At 38.8% G+C, this 22,815-nt stretch overlaps 1 protein-coding gene across 8 annotated transcripts in view; it reads left to right on the top strand.

The window, feature by feature from the left end:
• Nucleotides 1-22,389, top strand: part of ZNF385B (zinc finger protein 385B) — a 175,372-nt gene extending 152,983 nt beyond the window's left edge. For all 8 annotated transcript variants that reach the window (XM_014954203.1, XM_014954204.1, XM_014954202.1 and 5 more), the window contains 4 exons: nt 16,655-16,900; nt 17,991-18,169; nt 19,266-19,367; nt 20,916-22,389. In XM_014954203.1, coding sequence (XP_014809689.1) covers nt 16,655-16,900; nt 17,991-18,169; nt 19,266-19,367; nt 20,916-21,134 — 746 coding nt within the window. In that variant the 3' untranslated portion in view covers nt 21,135-22,389. The remainder of the gene's footprint in view (nt 1-16,654; nt 16,901-17,990; nt 18,170-19,265; nt 19,368-20,915) is intronic.
• The last annotated feature ends 426 nt before the right edge of the window (nt 22,390-22,815 follow it).

The raw sequence follows: 22,815 nt of genomic DNA, 5'->3' as shown, positions 1-22,815 counted from the left end.
GTATAATAAAGCCATAGTACCACAATGGTGAGTTGGCTGCAACCTCGGGTAAGTGGATATTGATAGGTAGGATTGCACAAGTTTTGTACCCTAACTGATACAAAACTGATGGGTGTTTGCAGATTGGAGGCGTCCACAGGGGACACTTTCATAATCTGTCTCCAATGCAGTTTCTCTGACCACTCAGGAAAAGTCTAGTAACAGTGACAGGATAGTTTCATATGCTAGAAAATGACTGCTGTGTCACTGCAAGCTTTTTTGTAGCTGCTTTGAGACACAATTACAGAACAGCAGTGTAAACAGCACTGGGAGCGGCTCTTTGATATGGGGCAAAGACCTCCCTTCCCTCCCCGTGGAAGCCCAGGATTTTCAGGGTGGCTTCAGGCAGAAGTATACATATATGTATGGCATTGCTTTAGAAAAGGGCAGGGGTAGCAACCAGTACATAACACAGTTTAGAATATTTAGAGTGTGTTTTAAATATAGCTCTGAGAATGCAACAGAAGACAGTGTCTGTGATCCCAGGTTAGCATAGCCTAGATGCTTACACTGATGAGTCCTTTAGGAATGCATATGATAATAACTGGATTGAAATGTCACTGTTTACTTATCAAGCAAAGAGGAATTCTTTGATCATTCTTTCAAATCAAAATAAATAGTTCAAAATTAAGCAGACAGACGATGTGGTATCACCTTCTTTGCATTTTGCTTTGATATACAAGTCACGGAGTAAATATAACTGTTTTAAACCAGTCAAAAGAGTCAAAACCAGGTTTCAGATTATAAAAGTAAAGTCATTTTTTCTGTCTTTGATCCGTTCAGTATGTGCTGTATTTCCTTTGTGCCAGTGAGAGCTGTTTGTGAAATGATAGGTATGGGCATTTCAAGTTCAGTCCTCATTCAAATATGATCTGCTACTTGAGACTTAGTAGGTACAGATAAACCCTTTGGATGTTCTATGAAAACTCCTTTTTGTTCAGCTGGTACAGGGGTATGCAACATTACACACCTAACTAGGCCAAGTTCTAGACCCTGTTTCAAATCCTAACCCCTCTTACTACTTCTTTGTTCTGTAGCCAGGCCGCAGGGCAGCTCAACAAGCAGTTCTCAGGGTCATGGTGATGATATTTCAGCATATGAGCAGTCCTGTGCTGATCTGCTCTGTATGGCAAGGATGGCAGGGAAGGGAAGTGACTGGAAAGTTGTTTACCAGCTTCTCGATCCTAAGAAGGCCCTGTAAGAGTTATTCCAGTCATTACAGCTGTATAACTAAAATCAGCTGGAGGTTGTTCTGAGAAACGTTGTCATGCTAGTGTGGTACAGTTTCTGACGCTGACTGGACTAGCTCACATTATGAAAGCAGTCTAGACATGTTGATGGACCTAGTAAATGCCACTTGCTGTCATGTAGACATACGGTAATTAGGACTGGCAATTCCAAGTTTTATCAGACTTAAAAAAACTGACCTTGAGGTCCTGTCTGTGTGTTTTAGTTCATTCAGGGCTTTCTGTGGGTGCTTTGACAACAAAACTGGTGGTTTTTCCTTCTACTCCTAAAGTAAAGTAGAGTACGTGTTGAATCACATTTACTCAGAAAGATGACGATGGGTTGGATTTCTTCAGTGTTCCAATTACCAGTGCTGTTTATGCATCGACTACCAACGAGGTGTAACATCCCAAGGGAGGGCTCAGTTCATATTTCACAAGTCCACCACCAGGACACTCCCTTAGTCATGTTGCTTCCATTGCTTATTTTAAAAATCTTTCTGCCAGTGCTTAAATTCTAAACTTTTCCATATGCATCTCCATACTTGGCGTAATCCTAAAAATTATACCAGTTCTCTTAAGAACATCCCTTTCACCTTAACATTTTTTTTCAATTCATCATCTTGTTTTCCACTCATTTTAAAAGAGTGGCTTGTTTACGTAGCTCCAATAAACTTTTTTTTAGATAATCCTTCAGAAATAGCTAGGAGATAGAGACATGCAGTCCCCACAATTTAACTGTGGTATATCTGTTCTGGAGAATTCTATGTTATTTGTCATACAGATACCATTACAAGAACCTCAAACTTTAGGGTGTTTCTAGGGCATTTATTCGTCAATCTCTTAATTCTTTGTAATGCACCCAAGTCCCCTAGACCTCAAAATATTTTGTGACAAAATTTAATTTTGAGGGTGGGGCAGGGAGAGAAGCTGCAGGAGAGGAACACAAGGATGTGTTCGGCTTGCTGTCTCTCGATGTCAATGGACCATATTTAGAGGGTCTATCTTATGCCCCTCAAAGATGCTTGTTGTTATGTCTAGCCTCCATCGAAAGATACTGATGAACCTCATCAGTTCTTCACATTTATGCTTACATAAATAATTCTACTGAAGTTACATGCTATAAAACAATCTTGCATCTGTGTTTATGTGTATTCATATAGTGCCTGCTAAGTGCAAGCATATTTCTCTTAGATAAAGGCATTAGTTTATGGTCAACTGAGTAGTAAATTAAATCAGATTCAGCCACCAAGGAGAGTTAGTTCAAGGGCATTTTTTCATTAAACCCTCTGAGGATGGTAAGCTTAGGTCTTTTTTCATTCAACGTTTCACAGCCATGTGAAGATCCCTCTGTATTGCCACTTGTTGAAACTCTTTCCCCAAAACAGAGGTAAAGGCACAGTGTATAATTCGCTGCTTGATCACAGTGCTTTTATAATTGATAATATAAAACGTAATTAATAAATGCTCATAAATTCATCACAGATACACTGTTGCAAGTACCATGCACGTATTCACATGAACGTTATATTATCAGTATTGATATGAAAAATATACTGTCAGTGGCACATTTAACACCTGTATTGGATTTAGTAGTAAATAGCTTCTGGGCATTTTCTGGTGGGTTATTTCACCAGCTGGTTCAGGAACTTGCTGTTTGGTTTATGCTCTTAGGATGAAAGGTTAGCCAAAAGGATACTTTAAAAATCAGTCTATGAACAGGAAATCATTATAGTAGGTTGAATCGTCAAGCACTTTCTTCCCTGTCACTGTTACTATTCATACTTTTCAAAAGTGAATATCCAAGCGTCATCTTTAAATGTGTGTCTTAAAACATGTCATTGTGAACATTTTGGTGTTGATAAGCTCCTGGGAGCTTCTGGAAGTCGTCAGATGTTTCTTCAGTCTGTCTATAATAATGCTAACTAGCACATATCAAATTCTGCACCTCTACTGAAAACTGATTATAGGTGCCATTGACTGAAAAATAAGCTCTGCAGCTGACACAATTACATTGATGAGCTGTTGCAATTCCTGTTCAAATTGAAAAAGGTCAATCTTTTCTTTCTCCAGCTATTATATCAATCAGAAATACATGCAAGCAGGATTTTTTAATTTATTTTTTTTAAAAAAACTGTAAGCTTTTTCTCCTGCAGTAATTTAAGCAGAAGCTCTGCATTAAAAATATATTGTAAGATGAAATAAGACTCTTTTTGCGTGCTCACCTCTGTGCCTGAGCAGTCATGTGTCCTGTATCATTAGAACTGTATAGTACTATTACTTTTACTTATTTCAGTTCTAAAAACTGGAATGTCATTGCATATTTTATCATTAGTGTCCTTAAAATTATACAAAATTTTTCTTACTTTGAGGAGAGGTTAAGACAGGCATTGGGCCAAGCAATAATAATTCTACTAATGTTGCTGGACAGTGGGAGCAGAGGCAGGGATGCTCTCAGTTACTGTCTTTTTTTCAGCTAGATGTATGTGATCATTTAAAGAACCCATATATTATATCTACAGCAACCTGTTCATATTTTTTGTTATGCTAATGATATGCCTATTGAATATCCAAAGATTATTTCTTATTATGATGATGGCATGATAGTAAGAAGAATATGAAATAGTAATAATTACTAGCAAATGTATGTATGTGTATTTCCATGGAGGACATACTACCAGAGACGTGGCACTACCAGAACTATTATGTATCACATCATTCTTTACTCATCATTGTCTTTACACATACTATTACAAGAGTTCTTGAGTCTTCAGGTAAGAAAATGGAGAAGGTGGGACAAGAAAAGAAGTAGATGGCAAAAAGAGAGTTGAAACAGTGATACCAATGTCACTCATCTGCTTTGAAGTTTTCTATTAGGAAGAAAGATGATCCAGAAGTATCCTAAAAAGTGAGTGTTATGTAATGAGATTTTGTATAAATTGCAAATGAGAGTAATAAAATATCCCCTTCTATCACCTTAGGATGGTTATTATTTTGATGACAAATGTCAGTATTTTTTGCATAAGAAAAATATATTAGTGAACCAAGCCCTAGGTTTGTTTTCAGATGTCTAAGAAATTCAAATAAATGAAATTTCTCTTTATTTACACAGTAATGAAATTAGCCCTTTAAATCCATTAGAATGAAAAATTCCCCAAAAAGACAGCTGCTGGTTTTCTTGTGTTTTTTAACCAGCCTAGGAGGAGTAGCTTTACCTGTACATAATACTTTGACAAAGTTTATTAAAGAAATATATTGCTAAAGAAGTAAGGCCATTCTTTTGATGCTAGATATTTAGTTTCTCCTGTAATCAGGGAATTAATAATAGAATGCCATTGGCTGGTAGTTGAATGGAGTTTTCTTTGCGTCCAGTTGTGCCAAAGTTAAAGGGTTGTGTCAAGTCTGTAAAATTTGTCAAATTTGAATTAAATTTCTCCCTTTTTTCTCAGCCTTTGAGTGAATTTAGTCTCCAAATGGGGAAAAAAAAAAAAAAAAGAATGGGTCATGCCCAATGCTGATGCTTCAGGAGGCTTTGGTTTTCCTTCTAAATGAGATAAGTGTTCCTAGTTTTTAAACTGGTTTTCTGGAAAATGTACTTACGATTGGGTAAAACAGTCTTGCTGGTGGCTTTTTTTTTTATTTCTCAGCAACTATTTAAATAAAGGAAAAGACCTCTGAGAGTACAAGCTGGTCTGGCAGCAACTTCCACACAATCAATCATGTGGCTTGATTTAGGGTTTTTTGGGTAAATGTTATTTTTACTCATACTTATCTTCGGTTTTGTAACATAAATGCAAGCGATATTTAGAACACAAGGAAAAATGCATGTTGCTAGGGGATGGCAGGCAATTGTGAGAGCAAGAAGTTGGTGAGTTGGTTTTGATACAGAATTGTTCAGAAATCTTGAATCAGAACCAAAAGCAATAATATCCATGGCTGGCACATCAGAAATGTAAATAGCTCCTTTCAAAAATCTTCCTTTATCATTTTTCTGCCTTAATTCTACAGCTGCTGCATTATTGACTTAGTATAAGAAATATCCTACATCTCTTATAGCATAAAAATTATACATACAAACTATAGGTTACATATTACTTCCTTATTACTTGTTTTCAAGGAGAGTGGTGTCTGTTAGACAAGTTATATTTGAAATGCAATTTATTGCTCAAATCTTGAGGGCATGACTAAATACTCTTAGTTCTCAAGCAAACCTGCCACCGAAATCAGTGAGAACGCACAATTATAGATGTCATTTACCTGAAATGAAGATGAGTGTTTCATAGCTGACTTCAACAGCAGTTCTGCCTGGGCAAGTACCGAGTAAGTAGTTCAGACACAGGCTCACGAGAATGTACTTGCATACAGATTGTCAGTTCTTCTTGATTCATTTATTTAGACACCCATAAATTTTACACTGAGTTCCAAAGCACTTTAGCAGCTGTGGGTAGAACTTTAAGAATTTTTTTCACAAATGGCAAATGAAATGTGTTTCTAGTAATATATTTCAGATCCATAGATGAAGGAGACAATGTTATTTTTGTAGGTGAGGAGATGAACCAAGAAATTTTTAAGCAGAAGTGAAGGATGTCTGGGCAGAACACAGTTATGTTTGTTATAATCTTTGAATGTTATTTTTCTAAGCATTCCTACATTATTAAAATGTTAAAAAGACAATGCAATACTATACAAAGTTTGCATTCCAGGACCTCTAAAATAAATGTGGCAGAGTCTGTAATGGGAGTATAAAATATTTACAAAATAATAATGTCTGGTGTCAGAAAAAGATATGTTTAACTAGCAAAAACATTCACTTTCACCCAGATGAGAGTCACATTTTATAACAGCAGAACTTATACTGTATTTCCAACTTTATCCAAACTGTATTATAATTTCCAACTCATAAAATTTTCCCATTCCAGACAATAAAAACTGGCACAGCTCAGAAAAGATGAAGGTAAAGGTGGATTTAAAGTAAATTTGCCTAGACATACAGCAACAGTACCCAGGAAGACTAAGCTGTTGGATAGTCTCACTTTATAGATGCTCATTAAATTAACGTCCACCCTTGCTAGCTGTGTGTTGTTATGTGTCCCCTGGCTAGATCCACCTTATTTTCAACTGCTGGCAGCATAGTGCTACTGATCTTGCTGAGTTTTATGAACAAACTTCTAGTGAAAGTTTTCCCAACCTACTATAATGGGGCTATAGTGTGTCATTAAGAAATTATATATCGGTAATGTACACTAGCAAATTGCTCTGTGTTTGTAGTTGTAGATGAGCTGGTTTTCTCCAGAACTAACACACTGAATTTACCATAGTTACCCATTCCCACTACTCAGTCTAAAAATTGTAAAGGAGTGGAAAAATTGTATTAATCTCTTTTCAAATGAGGATAAAAGAAGTCTGATATAACCTGCATTCTGTAAAAAAGCAGAATTGAAGACAAACAGGTGAAATGGAGACACAACACAAATTGCTTCAAGTGAGTGTTAGAAGTCAGTTTGTTTGCTCCAGACATAGTAATGCACTCCTGTATTTTGGCTAACCGCGTAGAATCAACCCTTCTTGTTCCTCTTGCTTTTGCACAGAGAAATTGCATTATGTTGAAAAATTAATAAGAGGTTTTTTTAAATATGAATTCTCCTTCCCACCATTTTTTCCCCTCCCCCGGTGAGTACGCCCATATTTTTCTTGGTCATAGAATTGTAGAATCATGGAATGGTTAGAGTTGGAAGGGACCTTAAAGATCATCGAGTTCCAGCCACCCCCCTGCCATGGGCAGGGACACCTTCCATTAGACAGGTTGCTCAAAGCCCCATCCAGCCTGGCCTTGAACACTTCCAGGGATGGGGCAGCCACAGCTTCGCTGGGCAACCTGTTCCAGTGCCTCACCACCCTCATAGTAAAGACTTTCTTTCTGGTATCTAATCTAAATCTCACCTCTTTCAATTTAAAACTGTTACCCTTCGTCCTATCGCTACACTGCCTGACAAAGAGTCCCTCTCCAGCTCTCCTGTAGGATCTCTTTGATCTTGGTCAGTAAAACAGATCTAAAACACCAGCTAGACAACGAAAAACAATCCCTCAAATATCCCCAACTATGCAAGGAATTGGCTGTAAATCGTAGGTGATAGAGTGGTATCATCACAGACACCCCAGTCATTGGAGCAGCAGGCACTCTCTGTTCAGGAAGGTGTACAAGTAGGTACAGGAATAGATTTTGCAGGGCAAGATTTTACAGTTGCAGAACTGTGTGTACTTCTGAATATTTTCTAAGTCTCATCAGCCTGCTTTCATAAACATTAAACACATCCATAATTTCAAAACCAAACCTTTGTAACATTACATCTTTAACCTGATCAGTTGCAAATAATTTTGTGCTTTGAAAAAAAAGACAGGTTCCTTTGTAATAAAACTCCCTGGAGTCTTTGATATGCCAAATCAGAAATAAAATATCTAAGAAATTAAGTATCCACATCGCTGTTGTACCATTGCCAAACAAGCAATACTTCTGAAATGAAAAAGATACTTCTGCTCAGCCTGTTGGAGAGTAGTGATGCAGTTAATCAAATAATCAGTCTAGCTACAGAGTTCACTCAATATTGCAGAGCCATCCAGACATTTCCTGATGTAGCTTCAGTATCTTGAGAAAATATGTTGCAGCTTATTTCAATGCATATTTGTGTTTGAGATGAAAGGCTTTATATTTATAGCTTCCATTTATTTCTCATCTTTGTATAGAAACAAAATTGGTTTTCTTTAGAATGTGTCAAACAGATTTATTTCATGTAAAACCTTTCATTATATAAAACCTAGCTGGTTTTCAGACAGACCTGAAGTACAAGAAAAAACATTTTAGAAAAGCTAAAGGTAATAAAATGGTTAATAGATACACTGTGCTGTCTGATTTGCATGTAGGTTTGCAGTGGAATTTTTCTAGAACAGAGCCCTACGGGTTTTTCAGCCTCATTTCTCAGCAGACTGCACAACTGGTGAGAAAGTAGGTATTTTGTCTGACAGCCATTAGAGTCTCATTATTCAGAAAATGTGGAGATAAAACAAAAAAGATTTTGAAATCCCTTATCAAAGTTAGCTAACTCTGTCTTAATGAGTGTCAAGAAATAATCTCAGGCTCTTTGTTGTTTTTTTTGAGTGATGCTGAGATGCAGAACAGGGTGCTTACAAATGCTGTAAAGGTTGTGACCACTAGTGACTTAATTGCTTTCCTGCTATTGCCTTTATGGCATATATTACTCATAGCATTCATCTTTTTCTTCATAAAAAGGATAATTAATTGTGTAAGTGCATGCTTTATTCCTTTGTTGCAGTGTGAGCCAGCAGAAGATTCTTTCTGTGAAGAACAATGTTTTGAAACTTCTTTTCTTACTAGAGCTATTGTCTGCCTTTCTATTCAGTAGCTTTTCTGCTGGTATATTGAAGGAGGCCCATCTTGTCTTTCTACCAATCCAGGCATTGATATTCTTCTCCCTCCATATCTTATTTCAGGGAAAAGAGGTGTACAGCAACTATTGTTTCCAGTATAGTGTGTGCGTCCTTTCTCTCTGCCTCCGACCTGTGTCCCAGGGCAGATCCTAGGGTTTGTTTGGGCAGTCCTTCAAGTACAGTGTGGTTAAATAAGCTTTCCCTACCTTGATTTCATTTTGTCATAATTTCTTAAGATCTCCCTTAATTACTTTCAGCGCGGCTTGTAAACTTCTTTGACTGTGATCTTTTCACCTTCATGTTTTTGTTTTAAATGCTGCAAATTTTATTACAATATTTCTGTGGTACAGCTAAATCTATGGATTTTTCTCTCTCCAAATTCTTCACGTCCCTCACTTTCAAAGCTCTCCATACTTTGTATGTCTTTTGTAACATGCTTTCAAGATGCTGATTTGCACCTACCACCCATCAGCCATTGAAACCAGCTTCCAAAACTGCTTCCTGCTTTTCCTGGTCCTGTTTGTGAAGAGGTCCCTGCAAAGAGCTGCCGAAGTTTCTTATCTCTGAAAATTTATTTCTCTGTGATGGATTGAAAAACAGAAAAAAGCTTGTGACAAGTTTGGCTGCCGCACCGGTGGCTGTGTTGGTGACTGGCTGTTCTGTCTTTTTTGTGATTCCATACCTATCTGCAGCTGTGATCTCTGCCCTTAAACTGAAAATCACTTGGTCTGGGGACCACCTTACTGTTTTGTGTGCAGAAAGCTTCGAACAGCAAGGTCAAATGATAGATTTTAGTTATCAACTAATTCACTTCAGCATTTTCAATGGGCATATTTTATGAAGTAGTGAGGAATAAGTATCACTTTTTAGTTTTGTCAGATATGCCAATCATCTAAAACGTCTAATTTTAACTGAGAATTTTCTTTTTCTTTTTTTTTACTTTGTCTTTATTGAGGCCAATTTAGCTACAGTGATAAGCTTTTCAGCACAATTTCTTGGACTGCATACAGCTGTAATTAACGTTAACTGATTTTAACTTTGCTACACAGTTGATCAGGAGAAGAGCATTTATACAATAGTCTGACAAACTGATTGATTTCCTCTTCCCATTCTGTAATCACTGTATGCTTCAAAGGTTGTTTAATGCAGCCCAATATTCATAGGCATATTTGGAGCTGTTGAAATTATAAGGAGACCCTGAAAATCGGTTTCACTCAGTACAGCTCTGCTGGTTTGGGAGATATGCTTGCTTTACCTCAAAGTCTTGATTACTCTCAAAAATCAACACTTTAGACTAATACCAGTTCCCTGTAACACAATTTAGGTGAACTTGAGGCTATCATAAGACAATCTTTGCAGCGCATTTCTAGTAACCCATAAATAAAGCATAAACCCTTCCTTTCAGAAATCACTTTCGGTTTTAGTTACTGTAGAAGTGGCATGGTCAGAAGTTAATTGAAGGTGTTCAGGGTCATCAAGCTGTCCATGTTTTTAAAAGCCAGTCTTTCAGTAGAGATGTGCTATTGTGACATACCACTGGAAACAAGGCTGATTGCACCAAAAGTTTTGCACTTAACCATGTTTCAATTCTGCTCATGGGTTGCGTAGCCTTAATAGCCATGCAGTGATTCAGTTATACACTAAATTACTTTGTTGCTGTGTTTCTCCTAATGTAGCTGTTTTAGGCTGGAAATTGCATGGCTCGCTCTTCAGGTTTTTCAAGAAGAAAAGGAACACAAGTATTTACTGTTTTCTTACCTTTACAAAGGAGAATCATAAATATCTAGACTGCTGAAAACAGTTTTTCCATTATGCTCTTTTCTAAGCTGGCAATATGTTCTGTTGTGTGAGCAGGTGGAAGAATTACAAAAACAAATTTCCATCTCTAGGATGGGAAATTAGCAAATCTCTCAAAAGAGCTTTGGTGTAGTGTTGTCTAGAGCAGCAGTGGCCGCTTTGCAGTGTGTGTGCTGCCCTTCTGTTGCAAGTACTTTGAGCATGACCGCTCCTCAGTGCCTGCAGCTGGGGGATGGGGAAAGGGGGGGAAGCTGAAGCCTGGCAGTGGGTGGTTATAATCATGGTATGGGCTCATCATCACAGCCAGCACCACCCTGTGAGGCTGTTCTCTGTCCTGGGATCCTTGCCTGCGTGTGTGCTCAGCCTTCGGCACAAGTCATGGATAATGGTCCCTGCTTCTGGCGCAGAAGAGAGGCAGGCAGGTGTGAAGCTATACTGTTTATCACGTGCACACATTCAGTAATCAAAATATCACGTCTTCTGTTACTGTCACGGTAAGAGCAGGTTTATTTATTTATTACATACAGGCAGAAAATGCACGTGACAGTGTTGTAAGGGCTATTAGTATCATAGCAGAACTCCGTATCTCCAAGCTTTTAGCTTGCATGTTGGAAAGGGCTACTGCAAGTCTATCACATGTATCATCTTTACCATGGATAATCTTTTAATTTCAATTGTTATTTGTACAACCTGTTGCGAAACAGAAGTTTGTTCCAAAGTTGTGTTTCGTGTATCTTCAGTGATAAAAAACTGCAGATAGGCATGTTGTGGGATGTAAGTAGCAATGACTATCATTGATACAGAAAAGATACACCTATAGGCACATTTTAGTATGGTAAGAAATAATTTTAAAATAGAAATTTGTAATGTGAAAATATATGTGTTATAAAATTGTAAACACTTCACACAAATTGCAACTCTCTTAAAGGTAATTTTTAAACCAAACTGTTTAGTGGAATGGTTAGGGGGATAAAAAAAATATTCTTTTTGCTTCCTGTATGGACTACTGTGATCGCTAGACTATGAGCTGGGGCAGAGCGTTCACATTCAGTTGTTCACCAGGAAAGAGAATAAGTGAAAAGAGGAGATGCAGGTTGAATGTCAGAGGGAAGAATCTTTATGGTAACATTCTTTGCCCTTTTTGAGCTAGGGCAAAACTCATTCACTTAGCTGGACCGGGATTTCAGCATTAACAGGTAGGTCCTATAGATTATGCCACAGCAACTGTGGTGAGAGTCGCGTGACCTCCTAAGGTCGGTAAATCACTTCAGCTGGTCTTACATTGGAAGCCAGAACCTGTTAGATTTCAACCTGTCAGCTGTTACCCTGCGCTGTGCCCTGACTCTGGCACATACAGCTGAAATGAGGCAGTACTAATTAGATAAACAAGTCCTGAATTTTAACATGGTGCTGACACAAACATAAGGTAAACAACCAGAAATATGTGAAAACAACTTCAAAGCAGAATTGAAACAATGTAAGTAGGCAATGAGAGCATTGATATTACTGAGCCCAAAGCAATACTTAATTAGCTTGCTTTATTTTTTCCTTGGGCTCTGTTTCAAAATAAATTCAGGCTTCAGTAAGAACTTGAAATGAACTATTGATTTACTTCTCTGGAGTCTTAAGGAAAAGGGAGACTTAATTTAAAGACAGGAATTTAACACAGATGAAATATGGCCTTCCCATGTGGAAAAAAGAACATAGGCGAATACAGTGCAACAGTACAGGTTAGATTTTAGGTGATCCTCTTGCATGTAAGTTACGATGTGAGCATTTCAACCTGATCCTGGCTCAGGCTGAATCATAGCTACAGTTTTCTGGGAGGAGGTTGGTACGACTGTGGTCTCCTGCTTCCAGCTATGTGCTGCAGAAGCCAGTGCATCCCTGGTCCTGGGCAGGACGGACTCACTCATGCCCTTGTTTGGCCTCTCCCTGGCTCCGTTGGGCTCTATGGGCTTGGCCCAGGTGGAAATCAGAGCAAATTTGAGACTATTCTCGATAATACTCACCTTCAGAAATAGCAAGAGGACTATAATCCTACAGCTGTATCTAACCATCCATATGTATTTTATACAGTGATTATAGTTTGGAAGTATGTATATGCATGCAGGCATTAACAGTTACATTTCTGATTTCTGTGTGGAGATATTATTTGTTAGCTCTGTGCTATGAGTGCAAATAAAAAAGTAATCTTCTTCGTGCTTTGTAGATACATGCAATTTGCATTTCCTGTGCTTTGCACAGTTGAATACTTGGCATTTCTGTCTCAAACATAAAACTGTAAGTAATGATGTTTTGAATTCTGTGGATTGAAAACAATAAGCTGTTATCAAAAGCCCATTTGGAGAAGTGCAATTTTCTGATTTTAGAAGCCAGGAAAACCCAATTCTGGCCCCTCTGCAGTGACAAATATGCACTTAGCTCAGTGTACTTTCAGTGGGAGTTAAACTGTATAATAACCTTACAATTATAACCTTTGAAGATGTTCTGCATTAAGCATTTAGAATGGTGGAAAGAAACATTAATTCATAGAGGGGCGTGTGTCTCTCCTTATACACATACATCTCCATGGATGAAGAGCTTATTTGTGTCAGGAAGCTTTCCAAATGATGGTATTATTATGTGAAATTAGGTTCTTTCCAAAAGCTGAGAATCTGGCAGAACTGAGCCCAGCTGGATGCTGGTAACTTCTGTCTAGTTTTCTAGAAGTTTTCATGTTAGCTTGTTATGCATTTTATACTCTAGAATTGCTTTGTATTATAAATAGTGAAAACACTGTAAATCTAGGGAATATTTTAAAAATTGACGTACTGCATCAGCTGGTGGCGGGCTACGTGAGAAGTGGGAAATGAAATCTGTCATTTTTCAATCATCTGTTAAATTCAGCGATGGAAAACCATCACTCCGTGATGGTAATTGGTGGCCTGTGTAAAATGGATCTTACTCCATTGCTCAGGATCTCGCTCCACAGACGCTTGATGGCAAAACAAAGAAATAAAAATCTGCTCCCTCTTGTTGCAGATGGTTTGAAGAGAGAGGTCAGGGGCTGCAGGTGGGAGTGTGAACTCTGTTCAGCGTTTGCTGCATGAGGGGTCTCTCAGGCCGAGGGTCCACCCTGGCATCCATCAGTTGGCATTCCTACTGGCCCTCTCCTGCTCTCTCTCAGGAGGAGGTGATTTCTGTCTCCAGAAAGTCTCTGAAGTCTCTGAAAAAAAATATATCATAGGAAACAAAATAAAAACTGCTTAAACTAGAACTGTAGTCTCTATATATTAACATACAGCTTGCAGATTCTGCAAATGTATTATTTTTTTAAGGCCTGAAACGCAAAGTACTGAGAAACGTTCTTTTATTGCAGTCAGGTTCACATATATCCTGGAATTACACCTTTTTCAGTCTGGCATAATATTGCATAGAAAAACAACAACAATGTGAATTCATAAATGGCAGCAGTTCAGCGTGTTCCCTTTGTAGAGGCTAGCACCTTTGAGAACTTTCCATATTGAAAGCTCTTTAATTTAAAGTGTTAGCAAATGCTGTTTATTAGAACCATGTATTTTATGAAGACTCGCAAGTCATATAAAGTGTTCTAGGTTTTTGCAGATGTGACTTATTGCTACAGTGACATTAAAATTGAGTCGTCTATGAACTACGATTTAACATCACTTTCTTTTGTCATACTTTATCAATCAAAATACCTCCAGAATCTGGTTTTATCATTAATTTAGTCCTAATAGTAGTCTTCATATTTGATCATTTTCAATGGTTAACACAGTTCATATCATGTAATTTCAAACTATTTTTATTGCTACTTCAAAAAATAATAATTCTTTTATAAGATTTTTCTTTCTCCTAGTTTTTAACAGTCTAAAATTGATGTACTGCAATGCACTTCTGGGAAATATGCCAACAACTGTGGGGTTTAGTTTCAAGATGCCTGTTCATAGTTCATACGCACTCTCAAGGGTTTGTTGTAGGGGTACAATTCTTGGTAGCACAACATTGGCCTGATAGACAGAGTGATGTTAAGACAGAGCCTGGTAGCTGTAAACATGAAGTGCAAGGGCCCATATTTAAAAATAACCAAGTGGTCAAAATAGAACCTAGTTTTTTAAATCAGTTCAACGCTATTTAAGACTATATCATAGGTTTCAAATGGGATGTAAGTAGTTAAGTAGATGTTGCTGTTGCTTAGACAGTAAAAGCTATTTAAGACTATATCATAGGTTTCAAATGGGATGTAAGTAGTTTTTAAGAGGTTGCTGTTAAGTAGATGTTGCACTTGCTTAGACAGTAAAATTTGATTCCTGTTGTTCGGAGTGATAATGTCACTTAATGTAAAGTGGACACGCATAAGTCTATGGGGACGGGTGGAATTCACCCAAGGGTTCGCAGGGAGCTGGCCGGAGAGCTCACCAAGCCTCTCTGCATTATCTGTCAACAATCCTGGTCAACAGGAGAGGTACCAGATGACTGGAGGGTGCCCAATGTGACACCCATCTACAAGAAGGGCCGGAAGGAGGATCCGGGAAACTATAGGCCTGTCAGCCTGACCTCAGTACCAGGAAAGATCATGGAGAGGATCATCTTGGGAGAGCTCTCATGGCAAGTGCAGGGCAGGCAAGGGATCAGGGCCAGCCAGCATGGGTTTATGGAAGGGAGTTCCTTCTTAACCAACTTGATCTCTTTCTATGACCATGTGACCCGCTTTCTCGATGAGGGGAAGGCTGTGGATGTTGTCTACCTGGAGTTTGCTAAGTCCTGAAAGGAGGTTGTAGAGAGGTGGAGGTTGAACTCTTCTCCCAAGGGAATAATGACAGGACCAGATGAAATTGTCTGAAGTTGCAGCAGGGGAGGTTTAGATTAGATATTAGGAAGAATTACTTTACTGAGAGGGTGGTCAGGCACTGGAACAGCCTGCCCAAGGAGGTGGTGGAGTCACCATCCCTGGAGGTATTTAAGAAAAGTGTAGACATGGCTCTTCAGGGCATGGTCTAGTGCCCAAAATTATTGGTTTGTGGTGGGTGTGATGTGGTGGGGTGTTGTGTTTTTTGTTTTGTTGTTGGTGTGTGGTTTTTGTTTGTTTGGTTGGTTTGGTTTGTTTTTTTTTAAGGTTGGACTCGATGATCTCAGAGGTCCCTTCCAACCATGGTGATTCTGTGATTCTGTAATAACAGTCATTTCTTATGTCCATTTTGTTAGGGTTGCTCGTACCAGCTTCACTCTACTGTCCTTGTTGCATCCCATGTTATTTATAGGTGAGCTTGTTCTACTGCTGGCAGCTAGTATGGCCTGTGGTCACAAGGACTGCTGCTGAATAGGTTAAAATGCAATGAGCTCTTGTAGACAACACGTTGGCAAGGAGCATTTGAATACTGGCTCTGGCACAAAGATCCTCTTTAGGCACAGCTGGGACATTTAATCTCTCACTTTGTGATCACCATCTGTAAAATGAAGTGATACCTGCCTACCTGTCTCTTAGGAGCACAGATGATTGACTCATGCATGTAAAGTGATACAGGAATGCACTGAATGCACATCAGAGCCATCTGATCTCCAGATATATGGGGAATCATTCTTGGAAAAACCTAAAAATATTAGCAGCTGTGCTCATGTGTGCAGTGCAATACCATAATATACTCTTGTAACTGAAATGAGGGATGTCTATATCATATGTCAAGATAGTGCTGGAGCCTTTCAGTGTCTTCCCAGTGACTTTGAGAAACTTGAACCATTCTAGAGGCAAATATATTTTTTTTCAGAAATCTTTTTGTAATGCTCAGGGCAAAGGCTCACATGTTTCTGAGTCCTCTCTGGTCCTTAACCCTGGCTGCCTTTGGGCTTTCTTTGACTCCTTTCAACTGGCCAAACCCACAGCATGACAGCAGCAACACTTGGCATGAATCTGTTGTAGTCATTGGTGTTCCCTGGTAACCTTAAAAACAGGAAAATCTCTCCTTTTGTCAAATTATGCGCATTTCATGGTAGGATTTTAAAAAAATTTCGAGGATGCTGCTGTCCTGCACAAAATGAGATTAATTAGGCCCCTGTTGTGTTACGTGCACTAAAACCACAAGACTACTACTGTGTGCTTTTTGTGTGTGTGTGTGCAGCATATTATGACATATGTATTTTGCTTCTTTTAGAAGATAAAGGGAAAGCAAAACCCAATAGTGCAAGTCAGCAGTCCAGTACAGAAGTGGGACCTTTTCTTCCCAAACCTGGAGCGGCAACAGTGGCACCTGTAACACCTGCCTCATCCTCCAAGAGCACAAATGGAGCTCCTAACACAGTTACTGAGTCAGAAGAGGAAAAAGCCAAAAAACTGCTTTACTGTTCATTATGCAAAGTGGCTGTGAATTCTTTGTCACAACTAGAAGCCCACAATACAGGTGAGTATGAACACAGTGCAAGTCAGTTGTGTGTTACTGTTTTCAAAATTCATTGTAAGAAGCTTGTTTTCTTAAGCTGTGGTAGCCGTGCTCCATGGAAGAGACTTTTAGTTAAAACCTGCAATGGCAAGTTACAAAAACATTTCTGTTAATGACAATTTCCTGTGTGGTGTTTGATATTTTATTAAAGCTACCTATAGTGTTTTTAACTGTCCTTCAGGTACTCTATAAGCTTTTCATTAACAAAATCCCTACAGTTCATGTTACATAATCATACCTAATTGTCACACCTCCATAGTGAGGGTCATAGCACGATCATAGTGGTTTCTGTAATGCCAAAGTTTATAAAATGTCAGTTCTCTCTTTCATATTTTATTTCACTTTCATCTCACTATCTCTGGTGTCTGTTTTTTTGCTGGTACAACTTATAGTAAGGTTTGTTATTTGATATTTTTGATAATTTAGGGTGGGCTCCTTAGATTTCCTAGATGTCCTAGAATTTTTTTACTACTGTGAATTAGATATGCTCCCTTTAAAAGGCCACAAGCAGCAATCCATAATGTGCTCTGGCAGCTCTATGATGTGCTGGTGATGTAAAGCTTGTTAACAAACCATTGAAGCTGGTTCTATAGCTGCGACCCATTCTTGAAATGTCCAAAGCAGCTGTTTCTTCCAAATTAGAGGATACGTTTTGAAGTATTCCTGTTCCTAGGCAGGTTTTGAGTGATTACTGTGGTTCCTCTCCCACTCTTGGCTTGGTGCTGTTTTGTGATTCACCAGCTATGTGGATTTTGGCAGAAGAACAAACTACAAACACCTTGGCCATACACTCCCACACTGCCCCCAGATAGAGAGGCAGTGGTCCAGCGTGCCTGTTATTCCCTCTTTGTACAAGCTCTTCTTCCACTGTCTGGCTTTAGATCGAGGAAGTGGGAACTACGCTGACCAAAACCAGTCATCATTAATCCTGATCTGTGGTGACTTTAACCATCCCGTCTTGAAGATAAATGTGTTTAAAAAAGTCCCGAGGCTGGCGGCCATGGTTGTATGTTGCTGAACAGTAACTTACCTGCTTCTCCTTGTCCATTAGGTTCCAAGCACAAGACCATGGTCGAGGCTCGGAACGGTGCTGGTCCCATCAAGTCTTACCCCAGACCTGGGTCCCGGCTGAAGGTGCAGAATGGCAGTAAAGGCTCAGGACTGCAGAACAAGACATTTCATTGTGAAATCTGTGATGTCCATGTTAACTCAGAAATTCAACTTAAACAGGTAACTTGCATGTATCTGGCATTCATTTGTTGTTTTTAATTGTGGGTGGGATGTAGGTCTATGTGAAGATGTTTTGGCAAAAAATGAACTTAGTATTTCTTTTCTGTCATCCTACAACTATCTCTAAATAGTTCACCATAGGTCAAGATCACCTAATTTATTTCAGCTGGGAAAAAAAAGGGCTTGAGAGTCACAAAGCAGAGGTGGATGAGGTGTTAGTATCAATGAATAACACAGAAGATCTAGTTTAAAAGTTTGCTTTTAAACTGGAGGGAAATTTGAACTTTGATCTCCCAAAAAGAAGAAACTCTGGATTGAGATTCCCTGAATTCCTCTTTTGGTGTGTTTCAGTCTGCTGGGATACTTTTTAATAGTATGTGAGAAGGAGAATGTGACTTGAATCTATTGGTTTAGGACAATCAGCAGGGGTGTAATACTGTAGATATGTCTGAATTGTGTAGAGCAACATTACCATTAACAGAGTAGCTGTATGAACATGCAGCTCTTCCCTGGCTGAGCTAATTCGCCCTGGGTTCAGAGCTGTGCCAATACAAATACCTTGTTTCTGATACCCAGACGGGAGTCTCTGACTGGATGATGCTGTGCTGTGTCGGTGTGTCCTCTCATTCCCTGTTATTTCAGTTATCTCTAAGATAGTATTCAATTGCATGGTGTAGATGTATCCCTGGGTACTGGTTCTTCCTTCAGCTAATATTGAATTATTTATACAACTGAACAACATCAGCAAGACTGAAATTTACCTCCTACTTCTGAATATCCCTATGTGATTACAGTTCTACCTGCTTCAGAGCTCCTCTCCTCAAGTGGAAAAAGGAAATACTAACCAAAATATCAATAATTTGCAAAGCCTATCTCGGATCACAGGCTTTTGCTGTATTAGATTAGTTTCTGATTCTCTATTTGATGTGCTCCAAATCGTTATGTTTAATTTAGCAAAACTTATCTTTGCTCTCTCTAAAGAACCTACTTTATCTTACAAACAGGGGCTTAGGCATATCCTGCTGATAAATTGATTTTGAACTCAAAACTGAGAAATGTTTAAACAGCTAATTAAATGTGAGTATATTTATTTCAGCACATTTCCAGCCGAAGGCATAAGGACAGAGTTGCAGGAAAGCCTATGAAACCTAAGTATAGTCCTTACAACAAACTGCAGCGCAGCCCAAGTATTTTAGCAGTAAGTATTTTTATTTCTCATCACTGTCTGTGTGAATTTATGACCTTGGGGACTCCCATCGCACAGAGACAGGAACATGCCAGACCTGACACTTCCACAGCGTTTCTCCCCCTGCAGGCTGAATCTGCACGGGGATCAGATTTGGAGATAGTTATGTATTCTGTCTGCTCAGTCAAAGGCACGCAGACAGCACTGTGAGTGTTATTTACTGCTAGGAAGAAGGGAATAATCAGTGGAATGGGGAATGAACCGTGCGCCCTGTGGAAAGGTGTCAGCTCTGCTGGGCTAGTGTACTTCTCCTTGAAGGCTGCAATGGATATACTCTGTGTGCCTGGGAACCTGAGATAACTCTCAGTTATGATGGATGCAGTCAGGAAAGGGACGCAAGATGCTAAGATACAAAAATACTACTGCATGTTCTCTGCACACAGCAAAACAGAGTGCTGTGTGGGGGTATTATGTTGGTACAAGAGTTGTCAGATGTTTAGGAGAATTGATTGCCTACCCGAATGCTTGGGCTGTGTCTGTTACTGGCTATCAAAACACCTCTCCTGCCTTTGTGCCCGAGCCATTCCCCTCTCACACCCACCTGCATTTCCAGGAATTCCCCAAGCTGGTTCTGCCAGTCAGCTGCAGCCGGAGTTCAGGCTGGCTCTAGCACAGCACAGATTGTATGTTTATTTGCTCATGACTCAGCCTGTGTTTTATTCATTAGGGAAAAGTACATGCCACCTATGGCACAAAAACAATTTATAAGTTGGAAAGAAAGAGATGCAAATGTGTGCGTGCAACAGTGAGCATGTGTAAAGCCTTTAAAAGCTGAAATATTAATATGTCTTTGTAATTGTGTAGAGGCAAACGAAAATGCTGCAGGCTTTCTCTAAGTCTCCCCATTTGATAGGTTCTGCACACACTAATCTTCATTTGTGTAATACATCATTTTATAATTCATTGCACAAGGAGAGATCTCCACTAATGAAAAAGGACTTGAGTACCTTTCCCCCCACAAATGTGTGACTGTGGTGTGACTGTAGTGTATATATTTCTGGTGAGCTTTTTCACCACAAGCGCCAGCAACCATTGTAGGTCATATGCTGAGTAATAATTCTTTCAGAAAAAAAATTCTTTAGGGTATTGTTCATAAAAAAATATTTCTCTTTTGAAAAAAGCAACTCTGCATTGGCAAGTAACAAGCTGACTGGACTAATATTAGTTTCTCATCTTGACCACTCTGTTTTTCTACAATTCAGCTTTGCAAGTGGAAAATTTGACTTTCAATGTGTTTTTTAATGTTTCTTGCACAGTTATGATTTATATAATTCAATGTTGTTCACTTGCAAATTATGCTTCCTTCTAAAAGTCAGTGTGACTGCCCCTACGCTCAAGAGGTTTATGTATCTGGTTGTTTTAATGGCCTTGGGAGTAAGAAGACAATGTAGTTAAAATTTCTAAGCATCAGAGATGAGGCTTCTGTGAGAAACCACCTCGTGTAAAAGTGGGCATGGGGACAATTGTATTAGCATTGCTTTTTTGTGTGTTTTATTCCAGGCAAAACTTGCATTCCAGAAGGACATGATTAAGCCACTGGCACCTGCTTTCCTGTCATCTCCCCTTGCTGCGGCTGCAGCCGTGTCCTCGGCTCTGTCCCTTCCTCCCCGTCCCTCTGCCTCCTTGTTCCAGGCGCCCGCGATACCACCAGCTCTCCTCAGGCCAGGCCATGGTCCCATCCGGGCAACACCTGCCTCCATACTTTTTGCACCATACTAATTTATTGATGTAAAAAAGAGATAACTATGGCCAGTAGAAAGGGCAAAAGAAAAGCAGGAAAAGGGTCGAGATTTTAAAATGTCTTTCTCTTTTGAAATGCCATCCAGCGTGACACCTCAACCAACACCACCATAGAAGTCATCATTGGCAGTACTGCATTTTGGAGTCTAGACACTCTCTTTCTCAGTCTCTCTCTGTCTCTCTTTTTTTTCTAAATCTAAATAGAGATTTATTTACTAAAAACTTAATTGCTCATAAAATTTATACGATTAAAGATTCATGCATCTATTAAGTTTTTTTTTTCTTTCTTTTTGTTTTTTTCAATGTGAATGATGCACCTTGTAATCAAGGAACGTAAAATATTTTCCTGACAGACTTGAACACTAGGGTCTTCCTCGCTCACACTTATGTAAATACTTCTCTGAAAACCAATGGAGTATAATCTATGGAAAAAAAGGTAGATGAACCAAATGCCTGATTGTGGATAACATCTCAAAAATGAATTGCGTCCTTTTTTTTTTTTCTCAGTGTGCTCTTGTTGACAGGGATTGTGTACCGTCCTAGGCCCCAGTACTGGTGTATCTTGTGTAGTACTGATGTATCATGTCTGATTTTAAAATTTTTAGTTTCTGTGCAAATGTTTGAAAGCAATGCAGCGCTGAGCTTTTAATTATTTCTTTTGTGTCACAATTTATTTAGAGAAATTAAAAATAGAAAGCCATATAACACATAGTTAAGATTACTACTTGTTTGCTACTTTCATTTAACTTATTTTTGTTGTTTCCTCACTGGTGTTGCTAAGCAATGTTTAAAGAGAAAAAAAAGCTTTTCAATTGCACATTACCGCAGCTCACATGCGTTGTTCAAGACAATGGATCCATGCATTTGTACGTAAATATCCTTTTTTTCTTCATTTCTAACTAGTTTCCTTTGTAAAAATGCTGCATAATGTTGTGGCTCCCTAATGCAATAATGTACAGAACATAAAATATTTATAATTGACCATGTTCTCTGTTTATTGAATATATTGCAGTAATGCCCCACCTATCTTCTTACCTCCCCAACCCTTTTATAAAGGTGATATCAATATGCAGTACTCAGACTGAAGTAATTATGTGATAACGGGGACAATAGGTGGAAGAAAGGAAAAAAAAAAAGAATTAACTTTTAGAGCATCTTTATTTGCAATCCATAATAGTAAAATGTCTGTGTATTTTTTTAAATGTACCTTTTCAATAAAATAATATGAAAAATATACATGCTTCTTGTGTTTACTAATTGGTGCAGGGGGAAAAAAAAGGCCTGGAACAAACAAATTTAGCTAAAGGAGTCTTCAGGAACAGGCAAAGCACTGGAGTTGCAATAAAGTATAATTACAGAACCTGTGTTTACTTCCCTTGTGTATTAACATCTTTTCCTTGCTACATCCTGTTACAGCCTTTACTGGGGCGTTTTTATAGTAAGACTGTAAACATTCACTACATTGGAGATTCAGAGGAAGAAGCAGTAGAGCCAGGTGGGTAATTATGGTTTTGTTATTGCACCACCAAAAGCTACAACATGGTTATGCCATCCCTGATGGAGATTAAGGATTAACTTTAAAACCAGCCTGGGCATACCTGAGATTGGAAGCAGCTCACTTTAGAGCCAGGACTTGCTCTGAAGCATGGGCAAGGTAGGC

Source organism: Calidris pugnax, unplaced genomic scaffold (genome assembly GCF_001431845.1).
Source record: "Calidris pugnax isolate Ruff unplaced genomic scaffold, ASM143184v1 scaffold103, whole genome shotgun sequence".
Taxonomy (NCBI): domain Eukaryota; kingdom Metazoa; phylum Chordata; class Aves; order Charadriiformes; family Scolopacidae; genus Calidris; species Calidris pugnax.
Note: the sequence above shows the minus strand (reverse complement) of the source record. Positions and strands in the feature narration are given on the sequence as shown.